We start from the raw sequence: 11,371 nt of genomic DNA, 5'->3' as shown, positions 1-11,371 counted from the left end.
ATAGGTGACTAGTGCTCTTAACACATCAATTTATATACTCGACTGGATAAATAGAGATATAGTCCATGGTAAGTTAGATAAAGTCAATGTGAACAAAGCCGAAGAAACAGATGAGTTGCACTGTTCCGGGATGCGCGGCTCATGTGGTGCCCATTTTCCAAAAGAGCTCTGAGTCTTCTCCAGGTAAGTTTAACACTGTAGGAGACCTATTCAATAGGGTTGTAAGGTACTATATACAGACTTATGTGTATGAGTGTGGACGGAGGGGTAGCTGAGGATACAGTATTTTGGGATTTTTCAATGGCTTTTGAATCCAAAAGTGTCGTGGTGAATGATTGCTGCTTTGAATATTCCCCCATTATAAGTGATGACCCAAAGGTTTATTACTAGGGCTGCTATTATTCCTCTTATTTATTAATGATCTAGAAGACAGGATTAATATCATTGCTTCTACAGCTGCTTCTCACAAAATTAGAATATCATCAAAAAGTTAATTTATTTCTGTTCTTCAATACAAAAAGTGAAACTCATATGTTATATAGTCATTACACACAGAGCGATCTATTTCACGTGCTTATTTCTGTTAATGTTGATGATTATGGCTTACAGCCAATGAAAAGCCAAAAGTCATTATTTCAGTAAATTAGAATAATTAACAAAAAAACACCTGTAAAGGCTTCCTAAGCGTTTATAAAGATCCCTTAGTCTGTTTCAGTAGACTTTATAATCATGGGTAAGACTGCTGACTTGACCGATGCCAAGAAGGCGTCATTGACACACTCCACAAGGAGGGTAAGCCACAAAAGATCATTACTAAAGAAGCCCGCTGTACACAGAGTGCTGTATCCAAGCATATTGGAAAGTTGTGTGGAAGGAAAAAGTGTGGTAATAAAAGGTGCACAAGCAACTGGTATAACCGCAGCCTTGAAAGGATTGTTAAGAAAAGGCCATTCAATGACTTGGGGGAGATTCACAAGGAGTGGACTACTGCTGGAGTCATTGCTTCAAGAGCCACCACACACAGACGTGTCCAGGACATGGGCTACAAGTGTCTCATTCCTTGTGTCAAGGCACTCATGGCCAATAGCCAACGCCAGAAGCGTCTTACCTGGGCCAAGGAGAAAAAGAACTGGACTGTTGTCAGTGGTCCAAGGTGTTGTTTTCAGATGAAAGTAAATTTTGCCTTTCATTTGGAAATCGAGGTCCCAGAGTCCGGAGGAACATTGTAGAGTAGTGATGAGCGAGTGTACTCATTGCTCGGTTTTCCCGAGCTTGCTCGGGTGATCTCCGAGTATTTGTAAGTGCTCGGAGATTTAGTGTTCGTTTCCTCAGCTGTGTGATTTACAGCTGATAGACAGCCTGAATACATATGGGGATTCCCTAGCCAAAAGGGAACCCCCACATGTACTCAGACTGGCTAGCAGCCGTAAATCATGCAGCTGCATCAACAAAAACTAAATCTCCGAGCACTTGCAAATACTCGGAGACCACCCGAGCGTGCTCGGGAAAACCGAGCAATGAGTACGCTCGCTCATCACTAGTAGAGAGGCCACAATCAAAGCTGCTGGAGGTCTAGTGTGAAGTTTCCACAGTCAGTGATGGTTTTGGGAGCCATGCCATCTGCTGGTGTAGGTCCACTGTGTTTTATCAAGACCAAAGTCAGTGCAGCCGTCAACCAGGAGATTTTAGAGCGCTTCATGCTTCCCTCTGCCGACAAGCTTTTTGGAGATGGAAATTCCATTCTCCAGCAGGACTTGGCCCCTGTCCACACTGCCAACAGTACCAATACCTGGTCTACAAACAACAGTATCACTGTGCTTGATTGGCAGCAAACTCGCCTGACCTTAACCCCATAGAGAATCTATGGGATATTGTCAAGAAGAAGATGAGAGACACCAGACCCAACAATGCAGACGAGCTGAAGGCTGCTATTAAAGCAACCTGGGCATCCATAACCCCTCAGCAGTGCCACAGGCTGATCGCCTCCATGCCACGCCGCATTGATGCAGTAATTGATGCAAGAGGAGCCCCGACCAAGTACTGAGTGCATTTACTGAACATACATTTCAATAGGACAACATTTCGGATTTTGCAATAATTTTTCAAGCTGGTGTTATAAAGTATTCTAATTTACTGAGGTAACGACTTTTGGGTTTTCATTGGCTGTAAGCCATAATCATCAACATTAACAGAAATAAACGTGAAATAGATCACTCTGTGTGTAATGACTCTATATAATACACTTCTAAAAAATAAAGGGATTACTTAAACAACAGAATATAACTCTAAGTAAATCAAACTTCTGTGAAATCAAACTGTCCACTTAGGAAGCAACACTGTTTGACAATCAATGTCACATGCTGTTGTGCAAATGGAATATACAACAGATGGAAATTATTAGCAATTATCAAGACACCCTCAATAAAGGAGAGGTTCTGCAGGTGGGGACCACAGACCACATCTCAGTACCAATGCTTTCTGGCTGATGTTTTGGTCACTTTTGAATGTTGGTTGTGCTTTCACACTCATGGTAGCATGAGACGGACTCTACAACCCACACAAGTGGCTCAGGTAGTGCAGCTCATGCAGGATGGCACATCAATGCGATTTGTGGCAAGAAGGTTTGCTGTGTCTGTCAGCGTAGTGTCCAGAGGCTGGAGGCGCTACCAGGAGACAGGCCAGTACACCAGGAGACGTGGAGGGGGCAGTAGGAGGGCAACAACCCAGCAGCAGGACCGCTACCTCCACCTTTGTGCAAGGAGGAACAGGAGGAGCACTGCCAGAGCCCTGCAAAATGACCTCCAGCAGGCCACAAATGTGCATATGTCTGCACAATTGGTTAGAAACCGACTCCATGAGGATGGTCTGCGTGCCTGACGTCCACAGATGGGGGTTGTGCTCACAGCCCAAAACGGTGCAGGACGCTTGGCATTTGCCACAGAACACCAGGATTGGCAAATTTGCCACTTTCACCTTGTGCTCTTCACAGAAGAAAGCAGGTTCACACTGAGGACATGTGACAGACATGACAGAGTCTGGAGACGCAGTGGAGAGCGATCTGCTGCCTGCAACATCCTTCAGCATGACCGGTTTGGCAGTGGGTCAGTAATGGTGTGGGGTGGCATTTCTTTGGAGGGCCGCACAGCCCTCCATGTGCTTGCAAGAGGCAACCTGACTGCCACTAGGTACTGAGATGAGATTCTCAGACCCCTTGTGAGACCATATGCTGGGGTGGTTGGCCCTGGGTTCCTCCTAATGCAGGACAATGCCAGACCTCATGTGGCTGAAGTGTGTCAGCAGTTCCTTTAAGATGAAGGCATTGAACCTATGGACTGGCCCGCCCGTTCCCCAGACCTGAATCTTGGACATCGTGTCTCGCTCCATCCACCAACATCATGTTGCACCACAGACTGTCCAGGAGTTGGCAGCTGCTTTAGGGTACCGTCACACTATACGATTTACCAACGATCACGACCAGCGATACGACCTGGCCGTGATCGTTGGTAAGTCGTAGTGTGGTCGCTGGAGAGCTGTCACACAGACAGCTCTCCAGCGACCAACGATGCCGAGGTCCCCGGGTAACCAGGGTAAACATCGGGTTACTAAGCGCAGGGCCGCGCTTAGTAACCCGATGTTTACCCTGGTTACCAGCGTAAAAAAAACCAAACAGTACATACTTACATTCCGGTGTCTGTCCCTTGCTGTCTGCTTCCCGCACTCACTGACTGCCGGCCGTAAAGTGAAAGCACAGCGGTGACATCACCGCTGTGCTCTGCTTTCACTTTACGGCCGGCAGTCAGTGAGTGCTGGAAGCAGACGGAGAGGGACCTGACGGACACCGGAATGTAAGTATGTACTGTTTGTTTGTTTTTTACATTTACGCTGGTAACCAGGGTAAACATCGGGTTACTAAGCACGGCCCTGCGCTTAGTAACCCGATGTTTACCCTGGTTACAAGCGAACGCATCGCTAGATCGGTGTCACACACACCGATCCAGCGATGACAGCGGGAGATCCAGCGACGAAAGAATGTTCCAAACGATCTGCTACGACGTACGATTCTCAGCAGGATCCCTGATCGCTGCTGCGTGTCAGACACAGCGATATCGTATGGATATCGCTGGAATGTCACAAATCGTACCGTCGTAGCAACAAAAGTGCCACTGTGTGACGGTACCCTAAGTCCAGGTCTGGGAGGAGATCCCTCAGGAGACCATCCGCCACCTCATCAGGAGCATGCCCAGGCATTGTAGGAAGGTCATACAGGCACGTGGAGGCCACACACACTACTGAGCATCATTTCCTTGTCTTGAGGCATTTTCACTGAAGTTGGATTAGCCTGTATCTTCATTTTTAACTTTGATTTTGAGCATCATTCCAACTCCAGACCTCCGTGGGATATTAGTTATGATTTACATTGAACATTTTTAGGTTTTATTGTTCTCAACACATTCCACTATGCAATGAATAAAGATTTACAACTGGAATATTTCATTCAGTGATATCTAGGATGTGGGATTTTAGTGTTCCCTTTATTTTTTTGAGCAGTGTACATGTCTCCCTATCCCTTGCTCCTTCCTGATATACATGTTTCCCCATCGTGGTATATATGAACCCATCATCCTGCTCCCCTTTCTGGTATAGATCCCCCCCATCTTTGGCCTCTTCCTGGTCCTAAAAACGCACATCCAGCTGAAATAGGCACCATCCTCGGAGGACCCCCTCCAGCACTCTCTGCGACCTCTGCTGGAGTGCATAGGCTTCCTATTGCTGGGTCTCCATAGTGCTGGGACAACGATGCGCATGCCATAGATTTGCCACCACTGTTCTAGAGGGAGTAAAACTAGAAGAGTCATTTGCAGAGAAGAATCTGGCTATACTTGTCTATATAACAGAATGCAATGTCAATCAACGACTTCTCGAAGACTCGCAGGATGGGGACGTATTACTACCACTTTGTAAAGCCTGGGTGCGGTCTCTTCTGGAATATACAGTTCAGTTCTGGTCACAACTCTGTAGAAAGGAGAATGCCCTGAAGCTAGAAAAGAAACAAAGAAAAACCACAAAACTGATAAGGGGCATACAGGAGCTCCAGTGAAGGAAAATCTTAATCCTTCAGCACGAGACATTTTGGACACTTGTAGTTTCAGCTTTGTGGGAACAGTTTGTTGAAGGCCTTTTTGTGGTGCCCTTTACTGTACCCTGTGCGCTGGTCCTTACATACATGGTTGGAGGAATTTGGTGGAAGAACACGACTGGTCACACAACCCAGACTTCAACCTTATCCAACATCATAGAGATTGTGACCCTTTCCTCAAGGTTTACCCCCACAAATGATCTTCTGGTTGCTCGGTTTTTCTTTATCTCACCCAGTCTATGCTTTCTCCTCCATTCAGCTCTGGTTCCTCCTGGTTTTGATGAATATGCACAATTTCAGAAAATTGTGAAATAGATTCCGCAACATTTTGATAATGTTTTTGATGTTAAATAACTTTTTATTGTATTTGCTGTTTTTTTGTAGCTTCTAAATAATATTAGGTTGTAACAGAATTCATAGGCTTTTTACACTCAAAAATACGTAGTATCCCTTTAAATGGGTAAAACGTTAACGACGAGTCAGCAGGAAGTTCACTCTTGTTTCCTGTTGTCTACAATGGCGTTTGTAGATCTGAGGGACGAGCTGAATTGCTCCATCTGCCATTGCATCTATACAGATCCGGTCACCCTGAGCTGTGGACACAACTTCTGCCGGGGGTGCATTGATTGTGTGCTGAATGCACACGACCAGGATGGAGGATACAGCTGTCCTGACTGCAGGGTGAGGTTCATGGGACGTCCTGCCTTGCAGAGGAACGTGGCTCTATGTGTCATAGCAGAGAGATTCCGGTCTGCTCAGCCAGAACAGAGTAGTGAAGTCTTCTGTACATATTGCATTCATGCTTCCATACCGGCTGTCAAGTCCTGTCTTCATTGTGAAGCTTCTCTGTGCTCGGACCATCTCAGAGTCCATAGCAGGTCCTCAGAACACGTCTTATCTGAACCCAGCACTCCGCCGAAGACGAGAAAATGTGCCGTCCACAAGAAGATCCTGGAATATTACTGCCCTGAGGACTCTACACTTATCTGTGTGTCCTGCAGACTGGATGGAGAACATGGAGGACACAATGTGGAATCACTGGATAAAGCCTCCGAGAAGAAGAGGAGACAACTCTTCCAACTTTTGCAAAACTTGGAATCAAAGCAATCAGTGATGGAGAAAACGTTCCAGAGTCTGGAAAAACGCTTGAGCAGTGTCCACGAGAAAGAAGCTGACATAACAAAGGAAATATCTGTCGTGTTCCAAGATATCAGGAGAAACCTTGAAGAACTAGAGAAGAAAGTCCTGATGGAGGTCTCCAGACAGGAAAAGCAAGCGGTCCTGTCAATCTCTGAACTGATCCAACAGATGGAAGCAAAGAAGGAAGAGATATCCAAGGAAATTCGTCACATTGAGGCTTTATGTCATACGACCGATCCGGTCACTGTGCTACAAGAACAGCTGCCATGTCAAAGAGACCTCGAGAAGGGACCAATGGTGGGAGTGAAGAGAGATAACCAAAGCCATGAGGCCGTTGGTCTGTGTATGGATCCGATCTCCAATGGAATACTTGCGCTGTCTGACATGGTAAGAAATCTGACGAAGGGCATTTACCTCCCAAATCCTACGGATATCACACTGGACGTAAGCACATCCGGTGACCACCTAACTATATCAGATAACCTCAAAGGGGCCACTTTCTCCGAAAGGAACAACCTCCCAAAAACTCCAGAGAGGTTTGAGTGTAATCAGATCTTGAGCAAAGAGGCTTTTTCGTCAGGGGTACATTACTGGGACGTTGAGGGTAGCGGATCAGGGATGTGGAGAGTCGGAGTGTGTTACCCCAGTATGGTCAGGGCAGGAAGTAAATCAATCATTGGCAGTAATGACCGGTCCTGGGCTTTGGAATATTTTATTAGCGAATATTTGGCAACACACAACGATAAAGAAGTCTGTGTATCTGAAGACCAATCGTGCTGTCGGCTCAGGGTGCATCTGGACTATGACGCCGGACAGTTGTCCTTTTATGAGCTTGGTGACCCCGTTAAACACCTCCACACCTTCTCTGCCATCTTTTCCGAGCCCCTCCATGCTGCATTCTGGGTTGGATGGGATACAGTCAAAACTGAGAGTTGGGTGAAAATTGAAGACTGTGAGCTGATGGACATCCCCTTCTCCCATATGCAATCCATGGGTAGAAGCCCGAAGGTGACTCCTAATATATTACCTCCAAAGTAGACAACCCTATCTAAATTTCTTAAAGCTACGGTGTTGGTTAAGTTCCTTCTCATTTCACTAGGGAACATCAGGTATATTCAGAAAACATTCCAAATCAATTATGCACCTCTATAATCTGCACTCTTAAATATTAAACACTACAAGAAAGATGGTGACCAGATTGGATTACAGAAATAATCCCTCATTAATTAAGCAGATTTCTGGTGTAAAACTGCTTGGTATGTTGCTAGTTATTTATTACCTAATATTTAGTGTATATGAAACAGACCCTATTATGGTACCCCTACAGTCTGGAAAAAAGTCTGTGACCCCTTAGATATGAAACACTACAGTAGAGATGGTTACCAGATTAAAGTAATCCAATCTGGTAACCATCTCTACTGTAGTGTTTTATATTTAAGGGATCACACTTTTTTCCCCCCACAGTGTAGGGGCACCATAATGGGGTCCGTTTCACCCAATATACACTAAATATTAGGTAATAAACAATTAGCAACATACCAGAAAACTACTTGATTAATGGGGAATTATTTAAAGTAATTCAAGCAGTATTCTAGTATGCTGTTATATATTACTATTGATGAGCGAGCATGCTCAGGTGTTATCCGAGTATCTTTGGTGTGCTCAAATAAGATGTTTAAGTCCCTGAGGCTGCATGTTTTGTGTCTGTTAGGCAATCCCTGCATGTTGCGGGAGTCTAACAGCCACCAAGCATGCAGCTGCAGGGACTCGAACATATTATCTGAGCACGCCCAAAATACTGGGATGTTATCCAAGTGCATTTGCGAATCCCTATTTATAACCTATTATTTAGTGTATATTGGGTGAAATACACCCCATTACGGTGCCCCTACACTCTGAAAAAAAAATCGAGACCTGGTGGCTAAAAAGGTGTCATAGATAGTAACCGATAACTGGATTTTATATTGTGGATTTTCATTACATTGACTGGAGACTAGTAGGGAGGGGAAGAAAGGAAAATGTGTGAATAAAAAATAACTTTTTTTTTACATAATCATTAAAATATAGTATGAATTGTAAAATACACATACATCCAAATGGGATGTATGCAAGATCACAGCTGCAAGGATTGTAGTCACAGCTGTGAGCCACTAAATCTCGATAGATGCCAGGATGTGGAGTAATAATAAGTCTAAATAGGGTTCCTGACCAAAGTCCCTTATAAATTACTGGTCAAGTTATTACATACCTATATTTATAGTGTCCCTGGGGGAAATGCAATTATATTTGCACATGTGGATAGTGTGACCCCTGTGTAGATCAATGATCCTATCTAAAGTAACTACTGACACAGTACTGAGACATGTATCCCTGATGCGTGTTTCGTTGGGATATTGGCTTTGGATATTTATGCACCCTGTCATGACTGAGAGCTATGTTGACCAATCAAGACACGAGTGGTTCTCAGATGTATATTATAAGGATTTGGAACTAAAGATTAAGTCAAATATCGTTATTCTCAACACAAAAAAGGTGAATCAAATGTTCTAAAAATGTACTTTGGGTTTTATCAGAATATACATAAATGTAATTTATGACAACATTAATGAGATATTAAAAGGATACGTTATGATGTATGATATCGATCAGGGCACACTTTATTAAGTAGATATTATAATATATTGCTCAAAAAAATAAAGGGAACACTTAAAGAACACAATGTAACTCAAAGTCAATCACTTCTGCGAAATCAGACTGTCCAGTTATGAAGCAACACAGGGCACACTTTATTAAGTAGATATTATAATATATTGCTCAAAAAAATAAAGGGAACACTTAAAGAACACAATGTAACTCAAAGTCAATCACTTCTGCGAAATCAGCCTGTCCAGTTATGAAGCAACACTGATTGTGAATCAGTTTCTCCTGCTGTTGTGCAAATGGAACAGACAACAAGTAGAAATGATCGGCAATTAGAATGCAACCCCTATAAAGGGGGTGACCACAGACCATTTCTCTGTTCTCATCCTTCCTGGCTGTTGTTTTGGTCACTTTTGCATTTTGTCATTGCTCTCACCGCTAGAGGTACTGTACTGTACAGTAGCATGAGGTGGTGTCTACTACCCACAGAAGTTGCTCAGATAGTGCAGCTCATCCAGGATGGAACATCAATGCGAGCTTTGGCAAGAAGGCTTGCTGTGTCAGCGTAGTGTCCAGAGCATGGAGCAGATACCAGGAGACAGGTCGGTACATCAGGAGACATGTAGGGTGACGTAAGAAGGCAAAAACCCAGCAGCAGGACCTCTACCTCAGCCTTTGTGCAAGGAGGAACAGGATGAAAGCAGGTTCACACTGAGCACGTGACAGAGTCTGGAGACGCCGTGGAGATCTATCTGCTTCCTGCAACATCCTTCAGCATGACCGGTTTGGCAGTGGGTCAGTAATGGTGTGGGATGGCATTTCTTTGGAGGGCCGCACAGCCCTCCATGTACTCGCCAGAGGTAGCCTGACTGCCATTAGGTACCGAGATGAGACCCTCAGACCCCTTGTGAGACCATATGCTGGTGCGGTGGCCCTGGGTTCCTCCTAATGCAGGACAATGCCAGTGTGGCTGGAGTATGTCAGTAGTTCCTGCAAGATGAAGGCATTGAAGCTATGGACTGACCCGCCGGTTCCCCAGACCTGAATCCGATTGAACACATCTGGGACATCATGTCTCGCTCCATCCACCGTCACGTTGCACCACAGACTGTTCAGGAGTTAGCGGATGCTTTAGTCCAGGTCTGGGAGGAGATCCCTCAGGAGACCATCTGCCGCAGGAGATCATACAGGCACGTGGCGGCCACACATACTACCGAGCATCATTTCCTTGTCTTGAGGCATTTCCACTGAAGTTGGATCAGCCTGTAATGTTTTTTTCTCTTATTTTGCGCATCATTCCAACCCCAGACCTCCGTGTTATAGTAATGCTGATTTATATTGATGATCATTTTTGTTTTATTGTTCTCAGCACATTCCACTATGTAATGAATTGCTCAGCCCACACATCCTATATCAACCGGTGTGGCCTGCGGGCTCAGACTACATGGAAGGTTTGTTTGTAGTCTGTTACCATAGAAACACCGAGGGCTGTATCTGAGCTGTGCACATCAAACAACAGAGATCCTGCTGTTTTAATTTTAAACTTATTTATTTAAAAAAAAAAAAAAACTTTCTCCCAAATCGTGTGCAGACGCCCTTCTAGAATTACTAATGGAAATTACTTTATGGAATTCTGCCGTGAAGAATAAGAGCAAGATTTCACCACTTCTTTAAGATGAGTATTCCGAGGAGTTTTTGAAGCAAAAATTGAGTGGAAAATAAGATTTAAAAAAAAAAAAAAAATTGAATCTTCTCAAAAACTAAACTTTCAGCACCAAAAAGTCAGGAAAAAAAATTAGGGAAAAAAATAAATAAAAACCAGACCCTGCCCTTTATTGTACGGTCATAAGTGTATTGTATTACATGTATTAAAAGACATTCACTGCCCTGCCTGATCCCCACACCCTCTACTCCCTGCCTGATCCCACTACTCCCTACCTGATCCCCACACTACTCTCTGCCTGATCCACACAGCCCCTGCCTGATCCACTCTCTTCCTGATCCACACACCCCTTGCCTGATCCACACACCCCCTGCATGATCCCTACACCCTCTCCTCTCTGCCTGATCCCCACTACTCTCTTCCTGATCCCCACCCCCTGCCTGATCCCCAACACTACTCTCTTCCTGATCCCCACACCCCTGCCTGATCCATACACACACACTACTCAGCCTGATCCACACACACACTCTATTCTGCCTGATCCCCACACTACTCTCTACCTGATCCCCACTCACACACTACTCTCTGCCTGATCCCCACTCACACACTACTCTCTGCCTGATCCCCACTCACACACTACTCTCTACCTGATCCCCGCACTACTCTCTGCCTGATCCCGCACTCTACCTGATCCCCACACACACTATTCTGCCTGATCCCCACACCCCCTGCGTGATCCCCACTCACACACTACTCTCTACCTGATCCCCACTCACACACACTACTCTCTG

The 11,371-nt window shown here is 44.9% G+C and overlaps 1 protein-coding gene across 1 annotated transcript; it reads left to right on the top strand.

The window, feature by feature from the left end:
• The first annotated feature begins 5,636 nt into the window (after window positions 1-5,636).
• LOC138663117 (E3 ubiquitin/ISG15 ligase TRIM25-like) lies at window positions 5,637-9,001 on the top strand. Its single transcript, XM_069749226.1, has one exon. The coding sequence runs from the start codon at window positions 5,654-5,656 to the stop codon at window positions 7,313-7,315; it is 1,662 nt and encodes a 553-aa protein (XP_069605327.1). The 5' UTR covers window positions 5,637-5,653; the 3' UTR covers window positions 7,316-9,001.
• The last annotated feature ends 2,370 nt before the right edge of the window (window positions 9,002-11,371 follow it).

Source organism: Ranitomeya imitator, chromosome 2 (assembly GCF_032444005.1).
Source record: "Ranitomeya imitator isolate aRanImi1 chromosome 2, aRanImi1.pri, whole genome shotgun sequence".
In the NCBI taxonomy this organism is placed as follows: domain Eukaryota; kingdom Metazoa; phylum Chordata; class Amphibia; order Anura; family Dendrobatidae; genus Ranitomeya; species Ranitomeya imitator.
This window is presented reverse-complemented; position numbering and strand designations above follow the sequence as displayed.